The sequence below is a fragment of the Salmo salar genome, chromosome 13 (genome assembly GCF_965601325.2).
Source record: "Salmo salar chromosome 13, fSalSal1, whole genome shotgun sequence".
NCBI lineage: Eukaryota > Metazoa > Chordata > Actinopteri > Salmoniformes > Salmonidae > Salmo > Salmo salar.
In genome coordinates this window covers 2,467,568-2,490,625 of record NC_138303.1, presented here as the reverse complement: position 1 = coordinate 2,490,625, position 23,058 = coordinate 2,467,568, and the positions used below count along the sequence as shown (strand labels likewise).

The 23,058-nt window shown below is 49.5% G+C and overlaps 1 protein-coding gene across 8 annotated transcripts in view; it reads right to left on the bottom strand.

Annotated features, from left to right (window-relative positions):
* Nucleotides 1-273: 273 nt before the first annotated feature.
* The window catches only part of LOC100380643 (filamin A, alpha (actin binding protein 280)), a 74,559-nt gene continuing 51,774 nt past the window's right edge, over nt 274-23,058 (bottom strand). Inside the window, exons 23-49 of one of the 8 annotated variants that reach the window (XM_082959767.1) lie at nt 22,853-23,026; nt 22,128-22,290; nt 21,446-21,606; nt 18,152-18,319; nt 17,945-18,068; nt 16,554-16,710; nt 15,786-15,975; nt 15,546-15,569; nt 14,140-14,219; nt 13,780-13,947; nt 13,463-13,537; nt 12,964-13,063; nt 12,669-12,809; nt 12,111-12,239; nt 10,320-10,493; nt 9,893-10,054; nt 9,542-9,745; nt 6,940-7,092; nt 6,724-6,846; nt 6,196-6,549; nt 5,975-6,112; nt 5,511-5,626; nt 4,715-4,847; nt 3,727-3,903; nt 3,278-3,496; nt 2,953-3,150; nt 274-1,670 (exon numbers count right to left, since the gene is read on the bottom strand). In XM_082959767.1, coding sequence (XP_082815893.1) covers nt 1,486-1,670; nt 2,953-3,150; nt 3,278-3,496; nt 3,727-3,903; nt 4,715-4,847; nt 5,511-5,626; nt 5,975-6,112; nt 6,196-6,549; nt 6,724-6,846; nt 6,940-7,092; nt 9,542-9,745; nt 9,893-10,054; nt 10,320-10,493; nt 12,111-12,239; nt 12,669-12,809; nt 12,964-13,063; nt 13,463-13,537; nt 13,780-13,947; nt 14,140-14,219; nt 15,546-15,569; nt 15,786-15,975; nt 16,554-16,710; nt 17,945-18,068; nt 18,152-18,319; nt 21,446-21,606; nt 22,128-22,290; nt 22,853-23,026 — 4,190 coding nt within the window. In that variant the 3' untranslated portion in view covers nt 274-1,485. Of the gene's footprint in view, nt 1,671-1,715; nt 2,166-2,952; nt 3,151-3,277; nt 3,497-3,726; nt 3,904-4,714; nt 4,848-5,510; nt 5,627-5,974; nt 6,113-6,195; nt 6,550-6,723; nt 6,847-6,939; nt 7,093-9,541; nt 9,746-9,892; nt 10,055-10,319; nt 10,494-12,110; nt 12,240-12,668; nt 12,810-12,963; nt 13,064-13,462; nt 13,538-13,779; nt 13,948-14,139; nt 14,220-15,545; nt 15,570-15,785; nt 15,976-16,553; nt 16,711-17,944; nt 18,069-18,151; nt 18,320-21,445; nt 21,607-22,127; nt 22,291-22,852; nt 23,027-23,058 lie in introns of those variants that run through there. The other 7 variants (XM_082959770.1, XM_082959771.1, XM_082959769.1 and 4 more) reach the window with 7 other exon arrangements.

The following is a 23,058-nucleotide window of genomic DNA, read 5'->3' as shown; positions in this document are numbered from 1 at the left end:
GTCCGATAGGAATTCAGGGAACTCCGTGAGGAACTCTGTAGTGTGCGTGATCTCTGTTGTGAGGTCTCAGTAGTCCGTGGTCTCAGTGGTGTGATTTCTGTAGTTAATGTGTGATCTACACTACCGTTCAAAAGTTTTAGAACACCTACTCTTTCAAGGGTTTTTCTTTATTTTTTACCAGAAAATTAAGAAATAACACACATATGGATCTCCAGAGTCGGTGAGTGCGAGCGATCGAAGGAAAAAGAAGAACCACGTTGAGCTTGACAGAGATACTTCAAGACAATCTTTATTGTGGATCAAAATACTGTCTTACAACACTTTAAAGCTTTTTAACAGACAAGGTTATTTTGTTCTGGAATACTGCGTAACAAAGCTAAAGAGCAGGGGGGGTTTAGAACATTTAGCAGGAACACAAAGCAACGTTTGTTCTTTATTTATTTATTTATTTTGCTCATCACTCCAAGTAGTCATCTCTCCATTCAACACTTTATCATCTAGTCATATTCACTGCTAGTAATATTACAGTGACAGTTTTTGTTCAATACTAGTATCAGGACATCGCTTCCACACTACAGTTATTCATACTACTAGTGACATGGACATAACACTGTAGTTATTAATACTTTGATGCTGGTCAATATGCTGTAAAATGCAGTTCTACCTGGGTCAGTCGTTGCAGTGGTTCTAGTTACCTTTAAAACAAGTGCAGTAGCAGTATGAGAAGTTATTGGGGCTGGCTACTAACATGTCATAAACCCTATACTAACAGTTATTAACATGTCATAAACCCTGTACTAACAGTTATTAACCTATATGCCCTTTAAATTACTGTTATGGTTAAGACGCGCTAACACCAGGCCACAATAGCAGCAGCTTTACTGACTAGGTGTCCCTCTTTCCCTTAAACGTTTTAGAATTAGCATTATGAACACACTGGACTAGCATTAGGCTATTCTCATACCAATATACTATGCTCCGCTAGGCTAAACCCTATACCAATATACTATGCTACCATACGCTAGGCTAGGCTAACCCCTATACCAATACACTATGCTACCATAGGCTAGGCTAACACTAGCCCACAGCTAAACACTGCGTGGGGAAAGGAAGGTACATGTTGCTAAGCTATTTTACAGTAATAAAAAGGTGCATGTTTCCCCTCTCTATGACTACTAATGATTATGATAGGTGAGGGGAGGGGGGGGGGGGGGGAGAGAGACAGAATGATTATGATGGGGGAGGGGAGATGATTATGATGGGGGAGGGAGAGCGGATGATAGTGGAGGAGAGGAATGAAGAGGAATATTCAGTGTTTATGCATTATTGTTTGGGTATTGGTGAATGAGTTTAGAAAGTTGTAATCTCTGATTACTATGAAGACAAAGGGCTAGTTTGGAGGGTTCTGATTTGTCATTGGCCTCTAGACAGTAATGTAGTTGAATCTGATTGGTCTAGACAGTGATGGAGTTGAATCTGATTGGTCTAGACAGTGATGTGGTAGGGGCTCCCAGGGATGTGCTGTTCTCCCCACTTCACTACCAGGATGTAGTCTCCCTTCTCCTTGAGCTGGTAGCTGATGTTATAGACACGGTTCCCAAGGTGCTTCACCAGAACCTCCTCACAGGGAACCCTGGGCCCGTCCACACCCACCAACAGCATGTTACGACCTGGAGGGAGGACAGGACAGCGTTAACACACACTGACCCTAACCCTGGGCCCGTCCACACCCACCAACAGCATGTTACGACCTGGAGGGAGAACAGGACAGCGTTAACACACACTGACCCTAACCCTGGGCCCGTCCACACCCACCAACAGCATGTTACGACCTGGGAGGACAGGACAGCGTTAACACACACACACTGACCCTAACCCTGGGCCCGTCCACACCCACCAACATCATGTTACGACCTGGAGGGAGGACAGGACAGCGTTAACACACACACTGACCCTAACCCTGGGCCCGTCCACACCCACCAACAGCATGTTACGACCTGGAGGGAGGACAGGACAGCGTTAACACACACACACTGACCCTAACCCTGGGCCCGTCCACACCCACCAACATCATGTTACGACCTGGAGGGAGGACAGGACAGCGTTAACACACACACTGACCCTAACCCTGGGCCCGTCCACACCCACCAACAGCATGTTACGACCTGGAGGGAGGACAGGACAGCGTTAACCCACACCCCCCCCCCCAGAGACTTAAACCCCCCCCCCCCCCCCCAGAGACTTAAACCCCCCCCCCCCCCCCAGAGACTTAAACCCCCCCAGGCCCCCCCCCCCCCCCCAGAGACTAAAACCCACCCCCCCCCCCCCCCAGAGACTAAAACCCACCCCCCCCCCCCCCCAGAGACTAAAACCCACCCCCCCCCCCCAGAGACTAAAACCCACCCACCCCCCCCCCCAGAGACTAAAACCCACACCCCCCCCCCCCCAGAGACTAAAACCCACCCCCCCCCCCCCCCAGAGACTAAAACCCACACCCCCCCCCAGAGACTAAAACCCACCCCCCCCCCAGAGACTAAAACCCACCCCCCCCCCCCCCCAGAGACTAAAACCCACCCCCCCCCCCCAGAGACTAAAACCCACACACCCCCCCCCCAGAGACTAAAACCCACACACCCCCCCCAGAGACTAAAACACACACACCCCCCCCCCAGAGACTAAAACACACACACACCCCCCCAGAGACTAAAACACACACACCCCCCCCAGAGACTAAACACACACACCCCCCCAGGGCCCCCCCCCCCAGAGGCTAAAACACACACACCCCCCCCAGAGACTAAAACACACACACCCCCAGAGGCTAAAACACACACACCCCCAGAGGCTAAAACACACACACCCCCAGAGGCTAAAACACACACACCCCCAGAGGCTAAAACACACACACCCCCAGAGACTAAAACACACACCCCCAGAGACTAAAACACACACCTGCTTTACTGCAGTCGACACTGAAGTTGTTCTTCTGGCCGATAAAGCCCTTTGATAGGCCGAGACCCTTGGCTGTCACACAGCTAGCGTCCGATTGGCTGGGAGCTCCCTGGTGGGAAGAGCTAACCTGGCGAGTCACAGGGTCGACCATGACACTGGACGTCTCGTGGTTACTATGGCTACTGACCAGCTTGGAGCCTGGAGGAGAGAGAGAGAGACAGAGGTTAGGAGGTTAGAGAGTGGCTTAGTTTGATGTTCTTGTCCCCTGACATCTCCATTGTTCATACAACGTGTGCGGCATGTCGTACGTGTCCAGGTCCCTCACCGGTGATCTTGGCCTTGAAAGGGGATCCTACGATGTGGTAAGGTCCTCCGTATCTGATGGAGATTAAGTAGTTTCCTGGAGCCATGGGGGTGTAGGTCACCTTGTAACCCTCCGGACACTCAACACAGTCCATCTTCACTTTGGAGGGGCCGTCGATGGTCACCGCCAGGGCCCCGGGGCCCGCCTTACTGGTGTTAACCACGAACTCACAGGCTGTACCTGCAGAGGGAGTTACACATGACTACAGATGAGATCTCTCACACCTCAACACATTAGACTCCGGTGTTAAATAATTTGAGCTTTAGTATGCCTGGAGTGCCAGACAGGCAGGGTTTGTCATTTTGAGACTTATTATATTGGCTTATTGAGCTAGTTAAGCTCAAAACAGGCACAGATAAATGATTTGAAACCCAGGTTTGTAACACGCTCCTCCTCCTCGTCAATCGTACCAGTGGATCCTCCCTCTAGTCCAGCTCCGTATGCGGTCACCATGCCTGGGTCTCCAGCCTGTCCCGTCTCCCCCACCCTGATCTTGAAGGGACTGCCAGGGATGTGACTGCCATTGAACTTCACATCGATCAGATACAGACCGTTCTCTCTGGGAATGAACCGGACAGCATACTTATCTAGAGAGAGAGAGATTTTACTGTTTAGTAGTAGTAGTAGTAGTAGTAGTGTGTGTAGTGTGCGCAGGGTATAGTATCGCAGTATCGTGTAAATTGTGCAGTAGTGTGTAGTATTGTTTAATATAGTAATGTGTAGCATTAGTGTGTAGCGTATTAGTATTGTGTAAGTAAAAATCTGTCGTTCTGCCCCTGAGCAGGGCAGTTCAGGGTGAAGACGTGGATGTGGATTAAGGCAGTTCAGCGCCCGGGGAACAGTGGGTGAAGACGTGGATGTGGATTAAGGCAGTTCAGGGCCCGGGGAACAGTGGGTGAAGACGTGGATGTGGATTAAGGCAGTTCAGGGCCCGGGGAACAGTGGGTGAAGACGTGGATGTGGATTAAGGCAGTTCAGGGCCCGGGGAACAGTGGGTGAAGACGTGGATGTGGATTAAGGCAGTTCAGGGCCCGGGGAACAGTGGGTGAAGACGTGGATGTGGATTAAGGCAGTTCAGCGCCCGGGGAACAGTGGGTGAAGACATGGATGTGGATTAAAGCAGCCCCCCCCACCTCTCTGATTCAGAGGGGTTAAATGAGGAAGACACATTTCAGTTGTACAACTGACTAGGTATCCCCCTGTCCCTATTGAATAGTAATAGCAGTGTAGTAATAGTAGGTAGTAGTATCGTGCAGCAGCAGCAGCAGCGTGTAGCATCAGCAGCAGCAGCGTGTAGCAGCAGCAGCAGCAGCAGCATCGTGTTGCAGCAGCAGCATCGTGTAGCAGCAGCAGTATCGTGTAGCAGCAGCAGTATCGTGTAGCAGTAGTAGTAGTTACCTTGGTCTAGCTCAGTAACACAACAGCCCTCCAGGGCTCCAGATGGGCTGTGGACTTTAGCGTCAATCTGTCCCTTCGCTCCATTCAGGCTCACAGCAAAGGATGCTGGGTGATTGACCTTCAACCCGGACTCCTGCTCAGATGTATAACTCACAACTCAACACAACAGCTACGCACGTCAATCTGTCAAAACTATCACGCGTCAATACAAGTCAATCTGTCAACACTAACATACGCTCAACATAATAACAATGCAACACACTCAAACTTACCTGCAGGCAGCTAACAGGGGTAAAGAGGAGAGTCAGAGAGGTGAAGAACAGGACAGAAGAGAGAGAGAGGTGAAGAACAGGACAGAAGAGAGAGAGAGGTGAAGAACAGGACAGGAGAGAGAGAGAGAGGTGAAGAACAGGACAGGAGAGAGAGAGAGAGTACGACAGAAACTGGCCCATTGCATCCTCTTTAACCCTTTAGTGCCTGGTGGATGATGAGAAGGAAGGAGGAGGAAGGGGACTGTTGGGAGCCTTTAGAACGAGGCACGAGAAACACACATTCCTTTAGTTTCCCACAAACCCTTGCACTTCCCAACAACGCAGCAGCAGCACGACCTGATCTCTAACCCTCTGAGTGACTGACTAATGACGGACCTATTGTTCTTCAAAACAAAAAACCTACTCTGACATTCAGCAATTGCTGTACCTATATACACACACCATCCCCCCCCCCCCCCCACAGGCTGCTGCTGCTGCATTGTGGGTAGTGTAGTCCTGGGTGTGTGTGTGTCTCCGAGCCTCACCTGAAGACTGGCAACAGTGAGTCGCCTGGCGTCGTCAGAGGGCGACGCCACGGGAACCACGAAGGGACTGTCAGGGATGTGCTCCTCGTTGAAACGGATCGACACCTCATAGTCTCCTGCAACACACGTGTAACAGGTGTCACTGTGACGGACTAACTGTGAAGCTTCCTTACCGGTACTCGACGGTGGATCCTCGGCCTCAAACACAGGTGACCGTCCGCTTGACAACATCTTAGCAAATTACGCTACAGAAAACGTACCAATTCAATAGTGCGAGTGGAGACATTTCAAGCTGGGAAGTGAGCTTCATTACACACACACACACACACACACACACACACAATTAGAAAAACACACACACTGCTTCTTAATCAGAATGCTACTGTTGGTGAAAAATGCTTATACTGAGGACGATTATCACCAGGCTCTTGGTGGTTAGACAGCGGTTGCCGTTCTCAACACACCTGACTCCTGGACCATGTAGGAAACTCCACTGGATCCGTCCTTGCGGTCCTCGAAGGTGATCTCTGCTTTACTGGGCCCTTCCACCGCGATGCTGAGACCCCCTGCACCAGCCTCCCGCGTCCAGATACTGAACTCAGCTACACACACACACACAATGTCAATGTGTGATCCTCACAGTATAGTAACCCCAACACACACACACACACACACACACACGTACCTGGTACTCCAGCCTCTGCCCTCTCTAGCCCGGGCCCCCCAGCACGGACCTTGTGGGCTCCTCCTTCTCCCAGGGGCCCCACAGTGAACTGGAAGGGGCTGCCGGGCACGTGCACGCCCGCGTACTTTACACACACTGTGTGCACGCCGGTCTCCGTGGGAACAAAGCGGATGCAGTAAGTGTTGTTCTCTCCCTCCATGATGTCAGCCTCCTGGACCTGACCAGACGGACTGGTCACCTGGGCCACCATGTCTGCTATGCTGATCTCTGTTAATACACACACAGGGTTAACAGTCTCCTGGACCTGACCAGACGGACTGGTCACCTGGGCCACCATGTCTGCTATGCTGATCCCTGTTAATATATACACACACACAGGGTTAACAGTCTCCTGGACCTGACCAGACGGACTGGCCACCATGTCTACTGATCTGATCAGCATCCCCATAGAGGTAGGAGAGGGTACCTGGGATCCCCATAGAGGTAGGAGAGGGTACCTGGCGTCCCCATAGAGGTAGGAGAGGGTACCTGGGATCTTGAGGCTGAGGTCACACTGGCTGCCCACGTTAGCAACAGACGCTGCTCTCTTCTTCCTGGTGATGCTCTCCTTCATCCTCCCTTCTCCTGTCACCTTCACCGTGAATGCACTCCCTACACAAACACACATTTTACAAACAATATTTCTTATATTATAATTATTATTTATTTTTTTAAATCGAGGACTTCAGGAAACAAGTGAAGTACCTGGTACGTGTTGGTCGGCGAATTTGATGTTGATGATGTAGTTTCCTGGTTCAGTAGGGCAGTAGGTGACCTTACAGGTGCCGTCCTCCTGGTCCTCAGTGTTAATGTCAACCTTACTGGGGCCCTCGATGGACAGACTCAGACCCCCATAGCCTACAGCAAATCATAAGCTTCATTTAAAATGCTTTCCAAAAATCACAACGTACTTAGAGTACTTTGCTTTTTACATCCAAATCTTTATTTATGATGTAAAAGGCATTTTATAGAACGTTTCAGACATTGTTTGCGATTTCACCCGCGTCCCTAGAGAGCGAGCGAGCGAGCCTAAAGACCCGCGTCCCTAGAGAGCGAGCGAGCGAGCCTAAAGACCCGCGTCCCTAGAGAGCGAGCGAGCGAGCCTAAAGACCCGCGTCCCTAGAGAGCGAGCGAGCGAGCCTAAAGACCCGCGTCCCTAGAGAGCGAGCGAGCGAGCCTAAAGACCCGCGTCCCTAGAGAGCGAGCGAGCGAGCCTAAAGACCCGCGTCCCTAGAGAGCGAGCGAGCCGACCCGCGCCCCTAAAGACCGCGCGTCCCTAGACCCGCGCCCCAGCGAGCGAGCGAGCCTAAAGACCCGCGCCCCTAGAGAGCGAGCGAGCGAGCCTAAAGACCCGCGCCCCTAGACGAGCGCCAGCCCGCGCCCCTAGACAGAGCGCCGCCCGCGCCCCTAGACAGAGCGCCTAAAGACCAGCGCCCCTAGACAGAGCGCCTAAAGACCAGCGCCCCTAGACAGAGCGCCTAAAGACCAGCGCCCCTAGACAGAGCGCCTAAAGACCAGCGCCCCTAAAGACCAGAGCGCCTAAAGACCAGCGCCCCTAAAGACCAGCGCCCCTAAAGACCAGCGCCCCTAAAGACCAGCGCCCCTAAAGACCAGCGCCCCTAGACAGAGCGCCCCTAAAGACCAGCGCCCCTAGACAGAGCGCCTAAAGACCAGCGCCCCTAGACAGAGCGCCTAAAGACCAGCGCCCCTAGACAGAGCGCCTAAAGACCAGCGCCCCTAGACAGAGCGCCTAAAGACCAGCGCCCCTAGACAGAGCGCCTAAAGACCAGCGCCCCTAGACAGAGCGCCTAAAGACCAGCGCCCCTAGACAGAGCGCCTAAAGACCAGCGCCCCTAGACAGAGCGCCTAAAGACCAGCGCCCCTAGACAGAGCGCCTAAAGACCAGCGCCCCTAGACAGAGCGCCTAAAGACCAGCGCCCCTAGACAGAGCGCCTAAAGACCAGCGCCCCTAGACAGAGCGCCTAAAGACCAGCGCCCCTAGACAGAGCGCCTAAAGACCAGCGCCCCTAGACAGAGCGCCTAAAGACCAGCGCCCCTAAGAGAGAGAGCGAGCGAGCCTAAAGACCTGCGCCCCTAAGAGAGAGAGCGAGCGAGCCTAAAGACCTGCGCCCCTAGACAGAGAGAGAGCGAGCGAGCCTAAAGACCCGCGCCCCTAGACAGAGAGAGAGCGAGCGAGCCTAAAGACCCGCGTCCCTAGAGAGAGAGCGAGCGCCTAAAGACCCGCGTCCCTAGAGAGCGAGCGAGCCTAAAGACCAGCGTCCCTAGACAGAGAGAGAAAGAGCGAGCCTAAAGACCTGCGTCCCTAGAGAGAGAGAGCGAGCGAGCCTAAAGACCTGCGTCCCTAGACAGAGAGAGAGCGAGCGAGCCTAAAGACCAGCGTCCCTAGACAGAGAGCGAGCGAGCGAGCCTAAAGACCTGCGTCCCTAGACAGAGAGAGAGCGAGCGAGCCTAAAGACCTGCGTCCCTAGACAGAGAGAGAGCGAGCGAGCCCTAAAGACCCTGCGTCCCTAGACAGAGAGAGAGCGAGCGAGCCTAAAGACCAGCGTCCCTAGACAGAGAGCGAGCCTAAAGACCAGCGTCCCTAGACAGAGCTTGTGTTTCTAAAAGAACAAGTCTTTTTGGAGCCTTTGTTCATGTTTTTCAGAGCTCCCATAATGCACAACAAGGATAAGGAAGTGAATCGATGGTTGGGGTAAGTTTCTCTCAAAAAAGAAAGTCAAATCATCCCAATTTCAATTTTTTTTATTTTTTTTTAATAGTGTCTGGACCCCTCTGTAACATGCCATTTACATCAAGGACATTTGGTTGTAAAAAAGCAAAGTTCTCCTTTAAGTTAAAATATTAATCACCTGATCCTACACAGACCCTCACTGACCCGCGTCGCCTGATCCTCACTGACCCGCTTCGCCTGATCCTACACAGACCCTCACTGACCCGCTTCGCCTGATCCTCACTGACCCGCTTTGCCTGATCCTACACAGACCCTCACTGACCCGCTTCACCTGATCCTCCTCAGACCCTCACTGACCTGCTTCGCCTGATCCTACACAGACCCTCACTGACCCGCTTCACCTGATCCTCCTCAGACCCTCACTGACCTGCTTCACCTGATCCTCCAGACCTGCTTCACCTGATCCTCCAGACCCTCACTGACCTGCTTCACCTGATCCTCCAGACCTGCTTCACCTGATCCTCCAGACCCTCACTGACCTGCTTCACCTGATCCTGATCCTACACAGACCCTCACTGACCTGTTTCGCCTGATCCTACACAGACCCTCACTGACCTGCTTCGCGTGTGTCGATGATGAACTCAGCAGGTTCAAAGGTTTTGGCGTCGCTGAGGCCCTGGCCAGTCACTCGCACCCGGCTGGCGTCGCCAATCTCTGATTGGCTGATCATCACGGCGATGGGGCTGCTGGGAATATGGCGTCCATTCTTCTTGATGTTCACCAGGTGCTCCCCGATCTCCTTGGGAACAAACGAGATGCCTGACGGACAATGACAGGTTAGAGGAGCTTCTAAGAATCACTATCTGTCTGTAGACTACAATGATTTGTAACGTTGGTATTGTTCTACTCTCACGGCTGAGGCAACGCCATACATTCTGAAAAAGTCTGTTTCTGCTCAACACTGACCGACGTGTCCGTTGCGGAGCATCTTGAGGTGGCAGGGTTCCTCTCGGCCGGAGGGAGTGGTCAGAGAGGCTGTCAGCTGACTCAGATCCAGCTCTCCGATGTCCAATGGGATGTCAGCAGCAGAGCCCACCTTCAGATGGGACATCCTCATAGAGTCATCACCTAGGAGACAGAGAATATTATTATGGGATGTCAGCAGCAGAGCCCACCTTCAGATGAGACAGAGTCATCACCTAGGAGACAGAGAGAGGGCAGGGACGCCCATTGTTTACATTAACATGTGTATGCGGGCTGAGAAGGTGCTGGGGATGTGTGTGATGCGTGGTGTGCATTACCTGTGATGCGTGGTGTGCATTACCTGTGATGCGTGGTGTGCATTACCTGTGATGCGGGCTGCTGGGGATGTGTGATGCGTGGTGTGCATTACCTGTGATGCGGGCTGAGAAGGGGCTGCCGGGGATGTGCTTGTCATTGTATTTGACCAGGATGCTGTAGTCTCCAGGTAGAACAGGCAGGTAGGACACAGAACACGTTCCATCCTGGTTATCCACACAGCTGATGTCAGCTTTAGAAGGACCCTCGATGGCCAGAGACAGACCACCTACACAGGAGAGAGAGAGGTTAGAAAATACATCGTCCTAATATGTACCCAGTTTGCCCTCAGAACAGCCTCAATTCAACAGGGACTCTACAAGGTGTTGAAAAAGTGTCCCACAGGTGTTCTGGCCCATTCTGACTCCAATACTTCCCACAGTTGAATCAAGTTGGCTGGTGGACCATTCTTGATACACAGGAAACCATTGAGCTTGAAAAACCCAGCAGCGTTGCGGTTCTTGACAAACTCAAACCGGTGCGCCTGGCACCTACTACCGTACCCCAGTTGAAAAGTACTTAATTTTGTCTTGTCTATTCACCTTCAATGGCACATGTACACATGTCTCAAAAACATGATTATTTAACCTGTTCCTAATGTTTTGTTCACTCAGTGTACACACATCAACTCGGGGTGTGTAAACCAACACTTAAATTGTTGCACGTTTATTTTTGTTCCGTATATGAAAAATCGAATGTGCAAAGATTTGAGTTATTTCCTTATATAAACTCAGTCAATTGAAATCAATTCATTAGACACTAATCTATGGATTTCACATGACTGGGAATACAGATATGCATCTGTTGGTCACAGACACCTTCAAAAAAAAGGTAGGGATGTGGATCAGAAAACCAGTCAGTATCTGACCACCATTTGCCTCATGCAGAGCAACACATCTCCTTCACATTGAGTTGATCAGGCTGTTGATTGTGGCCTGTGGAATGTTGTCTCACTCCTCTTTAATGGCTGTGAGAAGTTTCTGGATATTGGCGGGAACTGGAACACGCTGTCGTACACGTCGATCCAGAGCATCCCAAACATGCTCAATGGGTGACATATCTGGTGAGTATGCAGGCCACGAAACAACTGGGACATTTTCAGCTTCCAGGAATTGTGTACAGATCCTTGCGCCATGGGACCGTGCATTATGATGCTGAACCGCAAGGTGATGGCGGCGGAAGAATGGCACGACAACGGTCCTCAGGATCTCGTCACGTTTTCTCTGTGCATTCAAATTGCCATCGATAAAATGCAATTATGTTCCTTGTCCGTAGCTTATGCCTGTCCATACCATAACCCCACCGCGGGGAACTCTGTTCACATCAGCAAACCACTCGCCATACACATGGTCTGCGGTTGTGAGGCCGTTTGGACGTACTGCCAAATTCTCTAAAATGATGTTGGAGGTGGCTTATGGTAGAGATATGAACATTCAATTCTCTGGCAACAGCTATGGTTGATATTCCTGCAGTCAGCATGTCAATTCTACGCTCCCTCAAAACTTGGGACATCTGTGGTATTGTGTTGTGTGACAAAACTGCACATTTTAGAGTGGCCTTTTATTGTCCCCAGCACAAGGTGCACCTGTGTAACGATCATGCTGTTTAATCAGCTTCTTGATATGCCACACCTGTCAAGTGGATTGATTATCTTGGCAAAGGAGGAACGCTCACTAACAGGGATGTAAACAAATCTGAGAGAAACTAGGTTTTTGTGCGTCTGGTACATTTCTGGGATCTTTTATTTCAGCTCATGAAACCAACACTTTACATGTTGTTGTTTATATTGTTGTTCAGTGTCGATCATTATGATTGATTTATAATTTAAAACGACTAATTGTCCTACCCTCTCCTGCGTCCTTGGTGTTGACAGTGAACACAGCAGGTTTGTTGACGGTCCCGTGAATCAGGCCCGGTCCGTACGCACTGACGTTCCCGCTGTTCACATAGTCCACATAGAACTGGAGGGGACTACCTGTTAGACACAGAAGGAGAGCGAGAGAGGAGAGATGCAGGGATGAGAGCGAGAGAGGAGAGATGCAGGGATGAGAGCGAGAGAGGAGAGATGCAGAGAGGAGAGCGAGAGGGGGAGAGATGCAGGGATGAGAGGGGAGAGAAGAGATGCAGGGATGAGAGTGAGAGGAGAGGGAGAGATGCAGGGATGAAAGTGACAGAAAAAGTCATCAATACTATGAATATTCACAGGAGAGGTTCTTGGCCAGTCAACAGACCTAAATATTCTGAAATAGCTTAATCTTGTCCAGAAATATATAGACTTGAAAGTGGTTTGATTGAGAGTGTGGTATAATTGACTCAAACATATTTAGGTTAATCTTTCTAAATGAAGATGCATATGTGACTGTTTATCAGAGTCAGCTTGTTGAGAGTTAGAGGTCGTTCATACCAGGGATGTGTATCCCGTCGTATTTAATGTCCATCTCGTGAAGACCGGCCTCAGTCGGAGCATATTTAACCGTTACCGTCCCGTCCTTATTGTCTGTGATGTCCGGCTTGGCTGTTTTACCTGACGGCATGCGCACGTCGCCTAAGGGAGGAAACAGTAGTTGAATAGGCTAGGTACCTCAGGCTTTCAGTATGTGAGGTCATGAGCCTGCGTTCGGTAAGTTCATTAGTGGAATTTCATCTAACGGTTAAGGAGGATGATGATTTCCTGCCCGGCAACAGTACGGTGTGTATACCTGTGATCTCTCCTTTTTGAATGGTGAAGGGGATAACCAGGTCAAACGGTCGGAGTCCCGCCACGTCCAAACCATTCATTCCCATTGGCCGGTCTGTTGCCTAGGAGACAGAGGTCAAAGAATCTGAGGTGAGGAGGGGGAGGGACACTGTTGGGTGAGGGACAGTATTGGGTGAGGGACAGTGGTGAGTTATGGGAGAGGGGGGACGATGAGACCAAACACAGCAGAATAGAACGTAGCTGAAATGAAAAGACGATAGGGACCAAAACAACAAAAACATGAAGTATGACATGATTACGATGATGATGACTATGTTGATGAAGATGAAACCACCGACACTGTGAGAAAAAGACATCATGACAGAAGCAGCAGCCAGACAGACAAGACGACGTAAAGAGACACGGGAGGCCATTTTGTCAAATGTGGAGCCACATTGATGATTCACAAAATGGCTGCTTTTTCCCCCTGTGTGGAGAGAGTGGAGTGGAGAGACCAGTACCCAGGGCTGTTGGCTGTAGTACTGTGGTAGCTGTTGTTGTTGGAGGAGCTGATCTGAAGGGGCTCCTTCCAATGCCTGGGGGGGTGGAATAAAAAATAAGTTATTTTGTCAAACTGTTCCACAACGTTCAGATAGACTCTAGACTGACGGAACTCTGTCTCCGGACTGTCCAATGAGAATCTGCTGTAGAAGGAGGGAGGGGCCAAGAGGTCTCATTAACCAATCAAGACTGACACACCTGCAAAAACACACTCTTAACCGCGTGTGCGAGCATGTGTGTGTATATATATATATAATCTGTAGGTGACTGTACATACCGTGACCAGGAAGGGGCTGTTGGGGATGAGTTCCCCTCCAAAGCGAACGCAGATGCAGTAATCTCCAGGCTGGGGGGCGGTGTAGAAGATATCAAAGGTTCCATCCTCATTCTCCACCACGTCTACATCCAACTCCACCCCTTCTGGGGTACACACACTGCACGTCACCTAGACAGGTGGGGGGGGTAGAGAGAGTGAGGAGCAGACAGAGGAGAGGGGGGTAGAGAGAGGAGGGGGGGGTAGAGAGAGAAGAGGGGGGGGGGGTAGAGAGTTACAGCCACACTAAGATGTGCTTCCGCCCACGTCTCCCGCCTACCGTCCAGATGAAGAAAGACTAATCAAACACCTCTCCATCGTTACCTTTCCTTTCCCAGCAGCCTTTGCATCCACGGTAATGACAGTCTGCTCTCCGATCTGGATGGTTGGTCCCACACCGGCTCCTGAGAGACAGACGAAGAGAAACGGTCACACAGGAAGTCTGACCCTCCCTCCCACAAGTCATCCATGCATCCTCTCCACAAGCCCTATTCTTTATAGAGTGCACTAGATAGGGAATAGGGTGTCATTTCAGACACACATGTTATACAGACAGTTATTACCATCAGCAGCATACAACATCCAGCCTCCATATCAACTCCATTACCCACAATGTCATTCACCATGCCAACTAGTACTACAGGTAAACTACGTTAGTTAGAGAGCGAGCTACAGACAGAGAGACAGAGAGACAGAGAGACAGAGAGACAGAGAGACAGAGAGACAGAGAGACAGAGAGACAGAGAGACAGAGAGACAGAGAGACAGAGAGACAGAGAGACAGAGAGACAGAGAGACAGAGAGACAGAGAGACAGAGAGACAGAGAGACAGCTTGAGAGAGAGAGACAGAGTTGAGAGAGACCCCAGAGCAGCAACATAATTAGACCCAACCAAATCATGAGAAAACAAAAAGATAATGACTTGAAACATTGGAAAGAATGAAAAAAATTAAGTAATTATTATTTATTTTTTTAATAATAGAATGCCATTTGTGGCACAGTGGCAATATACTGGGACTGACCCGAACTTAAGGAAAGCTTTGACTATGTACAGACTCAGTGAGCATAGTCTTGCTGTTGAGAGGCCGCCGTAGGCAAACCTGGCAGGCTGTGCACACTGCCCACAACATGAGATGGAAACTGAGCTGCACTTCCTAACCGCCTGCCAAATGTATGACCATAGAGACACATATTTCCCTCCGATTACACAGATTTGTTTTGGAATTCTTTTTCTAATTGTGATAAACTCCCATATCTACTGGGTGAAATACCACAGTGTTCATCACAGCAGCAAGATTTGACCTGTTGCCACAAGAAAAGGTCAACCAGTGAAGAAGAAACACCATTGTAAATAGGTTGTATTTACATTTATTCATTTTCCATTTTGTACTTTAACTATTTGCACATCATTACAACACTGTATATAGACATCGTATGACATTTGAAATGTCTTTATTCTTTTGGAACTTCTGTGAGTGTAATGTTTACTGTTCATTTTGTATTGTTTATTATTATCTATGCTTTGGCAATGTTAACATATCTTTCCCATGCCAATAAAACCCCTTGAATTGAAATTGAGAGCGAGATAGATGTGAGATAGAGGTGAGTCAGTAAAGGGAGCTAGTTGAACTGTAAAATGGGTATTGCCATCCTGCATGCAGACAGACCAAAGTAATGGATCAGAGACGGAACAAGACCAGACTAGTGGATCTAACATCCAAGTGTTCTTACCCAGGCCGTGGCCGCCGATTGACACTGAGAAGGAGAAGGGTGGAAGCAGGGGAGCGAAACAGTGACAAATACAATGAGAGTCAGGGTGAGAGGTAACAACTGGTGCTCCAAACGGAGGGATGAAAACAAATGTGATGAGGAGTGAAGCAGGGTGGAGGAGGATGTGTGGAGTGAAGGGACAGTTCAAACCATCACACAATACCGATCCAAAAACACTGTGTGTGTGTGTGTGTGTGTTACCTGTGACGGTACACTTGCTGGCATCTCCAGTAGGTAGAGCCCTGATGCGGTAGGGAGAATAAGGGATCTCGTCTCCTCCGTACTTTATCAGGATGGTGTAACGACCAGTCATGTCAGGTACATATGACACCAGGTAAGTCCCGTCCTGGTTGTCACGGATACTGGCCTTCTTTGGCTTCCCCTCGGGGTCCTGGACACAGTCACCATGCAAACAGACCGTCAGATGAGGTAACCAATGGAAACAGTCATACTGGTGATGTCACCATGGAAATGAGGCAGACCCACTAGTGACTAGCTGGCCCATGACGCTGGTAATGCCACCTCCTAGACACATGCACCCAGACAGGCCACGGACCACCCAGACAGGCCACGGACCACCCAGACAGGCCACGGACCACCCAGACAGGCCACGGACCACCCAGACAGGCCACGGACCACCCAGACAGGCCACGGACCACCCAACGCCTGGTTAGCTTACTCCTGCTGTTAATAACCCCAGCTAGACGGGCCACGGACCAGCCAGACGGGCCACGGACCATCCAGACGGGCCACGGACCAGCCAACACCTGGTTAGCTTACTCCTGCTGTTAATAACCCCACCCAGACAGGCCACGGACCATCCAACGCCTGGTTAGCTTACTCCTGCTGTTAATAACCCCACCCAGACAGGCCACGGACCGCCACGGACCGGCCACGGACCAGCCAGACCGGCCACGGACCAGCCAGACACAGTGGGAGTAGACTGATTGGTCTGTTAACTGAACTCACAGTGATCTGCACGGCGAGCAGCCCCTCTCCTGCATCCTTGGCGTCGATGGTGAACTCGACAGGCAGAGAGGCAGGCACTCCGGTGGTGTTGAGACCGGGGCCGCTGGCGCGCACCTTGCTGGCATCATGGGTAGGCAACACTTTCACCTTGTAGGGACTGGAGAGTAGCAAAAGTTTGTGAAGCCGAAGCCCCCCCCATTTTTCACAGAAATGTGTTGTGTGTGTGTGTGTGTGTGTGACCTATGTCTATATGTGACTCGTTTCAGGAAACTAGGCGTATGTCACTACTTCACAGGAGTGGTGTTTGAAGATAAATTTGTTAATCAAAATGGCCCCCAAAAATGTTTGGGCTAAAATAAGATGCAGCTACAAACAAAATGGAGTTAAATGGTTCCAGTCTGCCGTGAAGTGTTGATTCATGGATACGGGTAAGTGTCTAGCTACATTTTCAACATACGTTTCTAATTTTGTCAGAAAGTTGTTTTTATTTGCTATGTTAAAGCTTTCTGTTAGTTAGCTAGCAAATGTATGATCTGTGTAGTAATATTATTTGAATCAGGAATCCATTTGCATTGCTAGTTATAGTCGAATGTTCGCTAGCTAGCTAACGTTGAACAGAGTCTGTTCGCTTTAGCTACCTGCAGACTCATACTACAGCTATGACGCTTGTCTTGGTAGAAGTTGGGATTATGCCGGTTCATTGTTTAGCTAGCTAGCTACATATCTAAACAAAAAGGCTCCACGTCGGCTGGATTATTACATGACATGACCCATCCACTTAGCTAGATGTGATTACAGCCATCTATAGTATTACATGAACATGTCTAGATAATAGAGACCCATCCACTTAGCTAGATGTGATTACAGCCATCTATAGTATTACATCAACATGTCTAGATAATAGAAACCCATCCACTTAGCTAGATGTGGCTGGGGGGTGATTACAGCCATCTATTGTATTACATGAACATGTCTAGATAATAGAGACCCATCCACTTAGCTAGATGGGGGTGATTACAGCCATCTATTGTATTACATCAACATGTCTAGATAATAGAGACCCATCCACTTAGTTAGATGTGATTACAGCCATCTATTGTATTACATCAATATGTCTAGATAATAGAGACCCATCCACTTAGTTAGATGTGAAATAAATGCTAAAACCCCCAGCCACATGACCCATCAATTTAGACCAGTGTGTCGGGGTAAGAGTCATCTAGTAACTATAAAATATTTATATCTGGACACTTTCTTTTTTTGTTGATATTGCTGCTATGCAAGTAACCACTTCACTGTACCATTTACAGCTATATCCTGTGCATGTGACAAAAACTTTGCAGGAGTGTGTGCTCATTACCTGCGTGTGTGTGAGTGTGCGTGTGTGTTACCTGCGTGGGATCTCCTGGTCAGCATACAGTACGTTGATAGAGTAAGGTCCCTCTCTGGTCGGGGTGTAGTTCACGGTGTGAGTCTGGTCTCCATTATCCACTAACTCTACAGGCTCCACTACACCTTCACACCACAGAGAAACCAGAGTTGGACACAGGAACCAAAAGTTCTAGAATCAAATAAAGGGCTGGCACACACACACACACCTTTGGGTCCTTGTACTCTGACTTGCAGAGGTGCAACTCCTGCTTTAGAGGCGTCCACGGTGAAGGCCTGTGGAATGTTGGCACGCACGTTGGTTCCAAGCCCCACCCCCTGGCACTTCACCTTAGAACTGTCCACAGTGTCGCTGACAGGAACCTGGAATGGACTGCCTAAAGACAGAGCAAGAGATGGGGGACAGAGGGGGAAGAAAGAGAGGGGAGACCGGGAGAGAGGTCAAATGTGGGTTTAGTGGATGTTGTACAAGTTCTTTATTATCCCAGATTGAGAAGATCACTAGCGATCCTCAGATTCCGGAAAAGAGGCCGCAGATCGGGGATCCTTCTGAGAATCCGGAGGCCAGCGAGTAAACTCCCAACGCCTTCCATTCTTCTTGCTAACTTGCAATCATTGGAAAATAAAATGGATGACCTACTATTAAGATTATCCTACCAACGGGACTTTAAAAACTGTAACATCTTATGTTTCACCGAGACGTGGCTGAACGACGACACGGATAATATAGAGCTGGTGGGATTTTCCATGCACCGGCAGAACAGAGAAGCTACGTCTGTAAAGACGAGGGGTTGGGGATGTGTGTCTATTTGTCAACAGCTGGTGCGCGATGTTTAATATTAAAGAAGTCTCGAGGTATTGCTCACCTGAGGTAGAGTACCTCATGATAAGCTGTAGACCATTCTATCTACCAAGAGAGTTCTCATCTACATTATTCGTAGCAGTCTATTTACCAGGTGGGACTAAGACCCACTGGCACTAAGACCACTCAAAACCAACTCTAAGGCCATAAGCAAAGAAGAAAATGCTCACCCAGAAGCAGCACTCTTAGTGGCCGGCGACTTCAATTCAGGAAAACTTAAACCAATTTTACCACATTTTTACCAGCATGTCACATGTGCAACGAGGGGGGGGGGGGGGGGGGGGGGGGAAGAAAAATCCTAGACCACCTTTACTCCACACAGATGCATACAAAGCTCTCCCCCGCCCCACATTTGGCAATTCTGACCATAATTCTATCCTCCCGATTCCTGCTTACAAACAAATTAAACCTGGAAGTACCAGTGACTCGCTCAAAACAGAAGTGGTCAGATGATGCGGATGCAACACTACAGGACTGTTTTGCAGCACAGACTGGAATAAGTTCCGGGATTCATCCAATGGCATTGAGGAGTACACCACATCAGTCATCAGCTTCATCAATAAGTGCATTGACGACGTAGTCCCCACAGTGACCGTACGTACATATCCCAACCAGAAGCCATGGATTACAGGCAACATCCGCATCGAACTAAAGGCTAGAGCTGCAGCTGCAAGGAGCGGGAGACTAATCCGGACACTTATAAGAAATCCCGCTATGCCGTCTGACGAACCATCAAACAAGCAAAGCGTCAATACAGGACTAAGATTGAATCCTACTACACCGGCTCTGACGCTCATCGGATGTGGCAGGGCTTGAAAACTATTACGGACTACAAAGGGAAACCCAGACGCGAGCTGACCAGTGACACGAGCCTACCAGATGCGCCAAATGCCTTTTATGCTCGCTTCGAGGCAAGCAACACTGAAGCATGCACAAGTGCACCGGCTGTTCTGGATGACTGTGATAACGCTCTAGGTAGCCGACGTGAACAAAACCTTTAAAACAGGTCAACATTCAAAGCCACTGGGCCAGACGGATTACCAGGACGTGTACTCAAAGCATGCACAGACCAACTGTCAAGTGTCTTCACTAACATTTTTAACCTCTCCCTGTCCGAGCCTGTAATACCTACATGTTTCAAGCAGACCACCATAGTCCCTGTGCCCAAAGAAGCGAAGGTAACCTGCCTAAATGATTACCGCCCCGTGGCACTCACGTCTGTAGCCATGAAGTGCTTTGAAAGGCTGGTCAAGTCTCACAACAGCATCCTCCTGGACACCCTAGACCCACTCCAATTCACCCAAACAGATCCACATATGATGTAATCTCAATCGCACTCCACACCTCCCTTTCTCACCTGTACAAAAGGAACACCTATGTGAGAATGCTGTTTGTCGACTACAGCTCAGCGTTCAACACCATAGTACCCTCAAAGCTCATCACTAAGCTAAGGACCCTGGGACTAAACACCTCCCTCTGCAACTGGATCCTGGACTTCCTGACGGGCCGCCCCCAGGTGGTAAGAAAATGCAACACTGGGGCCCCTCAGGGGTGTGTACTTAGCCCCCCTCCTGTATTCCCTGTTCACCCACGACTGCGTGGCCAAACAACTCCAACAGCATCATTAAGTTTGCTTACGACAGTGGTAGGCCTGATCACTGAATGATGAGACAACAACCTCCCTCAATGTGAGCAAGACTATGGAGCTGATCGTGGACTACAGGAAAAGGAGGGCCGAACAGGCCCCCATTAACATCGACTGGAGTGGAACGGGTCGAGAGTTTCAAGTTCCTTGGTGTCCACATCACCAATGAACTATCATGGTCCAAACACACCAAGACAGTCGTGAAGAGGGCACAACAAAACCTTTTCCCCCTCAGGAGACTGAAAAGACTTGGCATGGGTCCCCAGATCCTCAAAAGGTTCTACAGCTGCACCAACGAGAGCATCCTGGCCGGTTGCATCACCACCTGGTATGGCAACTGCTCGGCATCTGACCGTAAGGCTCTACAGAGGGTAGTGTGTACGGCCCAGTACATCACTGGGGCCAAGCTTCCTGCCATCCAGGACCAATATAATAAGTGGTGTCAGAGGAAAGCCCTTGAAATTGTCACTGAAGTTAGACTTTTCTCTGCTACCGCACGGCAAGCGGTACCGGAGCGCCAAGTCTAGGACCAAGAGGCTCCTCAACAGCTTCAACCCCCAACCCCAATAAGACTGCTGAACAATTCATAAAAACCCCACCGGACAATTTACATTGACGACCCCCCCCCCCCCCCCCCACTCCCTTTTGTACACTGCTGCTACTCGCTGTTTGTTACCTATGCATAGTCACTTCACTCCCACCTACATGTACAGATTACCTCAACTAGCCTGTACCCTGACTCGGTACCGGTGCCCCCTGTATATAGCCTCATTCTTATTGTGTTACTTTTTATTTTAGTGAACTTGGTAAATATTTTCTTCTTGAACTGCACTGTTGGTTTTAAGGGCTTGTAAGTAAGCATTTCACGGTAAAGTCTACACTTGTTGTATTCAGCGCATGTGACAAAGTTTGATTTGAGAAGATCACTAGCTAGCTTCACAATTTAAAAACGCACAATACAAAAGTACCAGCATGCGCGTGTGTGTGTATTCCTACCAGCGATGGGCTGTCCTCCGTAGGTGATGTTGAGGTTATATGTTCCAGCCTCGTAGGGAACGTACTCTACGCTGCAGCTGCCATCTTTGTTGTCGGTGCAGGACATCTTAGCCTCTGATGGGCCCTCTACAGCCAGACCCAGACCTCCTGTTCCCGCACCACTACAGACAGAGAGAAGCATACTAACCAGGGTTCCATTCACTTTTCATACGAGTAAAGTACATGTCAGATAAAATAAATAACGTCAACAGGCCTGATGGAAACAGCAAATTTGTCAGTAAACTTTCCTAAAATGTTCCCTAGAAAAATATGCTAGACAAGATGGAATCTTTTTGTGTTGGTAAAATGAGCGATGTGAGAAATGGAGGTGGAAACGCTTGTTGATATAATAACCATCATGCAGTGGGATTATTCTGGTGACATGATCGTTGTCCATCATAATGTCACCTGTCCCGGCACCGTATCTGTGAGCTATTGGCTAGAGCGCACGGGCCAAGATCAGTGAACCCATTCGCTATATAACAACATTTTAGAGGGGGGGGGGGTTAGAGTGTGGAGGGGGGGTTAGAGTGTGCCTGTCGTACCGGGTTTCCACAGTGAACCCATTCGCTATATAACACAACATTTTAGAGGGGGGGGGGGGTTAGAGTGTGGAGAGGGGGGTAGAGTGTGCCTGTCGTACCGGGTTTCCACAGTGAACTTGTTGGCCTTGTTGGTGATGCCACTGTCCAAGCCCGGTCCATGTGCACGTACACGCCCCGGGTCACAACCCTCCGTCACTGCCACACGGAACGGACTTTTGGGAACAGGAGACTCATCGTACGCCACCTTTACACTGTGGGGACCTGGACAAAAACAGAGTTATCATACAGATCACCTCTACAGTAGGGGGGGGGGGGACCTGGACATTAAACATACACTACCGTTCAAAAGACTGGGGTCAATTAGAAATGTCCTTATTTTTGAAAGCACATTTTTTTGTCCATTAAAATAACATCAAATTGATCAGAAATACAGGGTAGACATCATTAATGTTGTAAATGACTATTGTAGCTGGAAACGGCTGATTTTTTATGAAATATCTACATAGGCGTACAGAGGCCCATTATTAGCAACCATCACTGTGTTCCAATGGTACGTTGTGTTAGCTAATCCTAGTTTATCATTTTAAAAAGGCTAATTGATCATTAGGAAACCATTTTGCAATTATGTTAGCACAGCTGAAAACTGTTGTCCCTGATTAAAGAAGCAATATAACTGTCCTTCTTTAGACTAGTTGAGTATCTGGAGCATCAGCATTTGTGGGTTTGATTACAGTCTCAAAATGGCCAGAAACAAATAACTTTCTTCTGAAATAAATAAATCATGGTCACTACCCCTAATGGCCAACAGATGGCACCAACTCACCCTCTTCGTAGGGCGTGTACTCTACGTTGTATGTTCCGTCACGGCGGTCTGTGATGACAGCGTCGGTAACGGCTCCAGATGGGTTCTGGATCACTGTCTTGATGTGGTTCCCTCCCGTCTGGTTCAGAGCTCTGGCGTCTACCGTGAAGTCTGTGGTCGCCTCGCGGAACACGCCTAGAACACAGAACACAGGCTATGAACAAAAT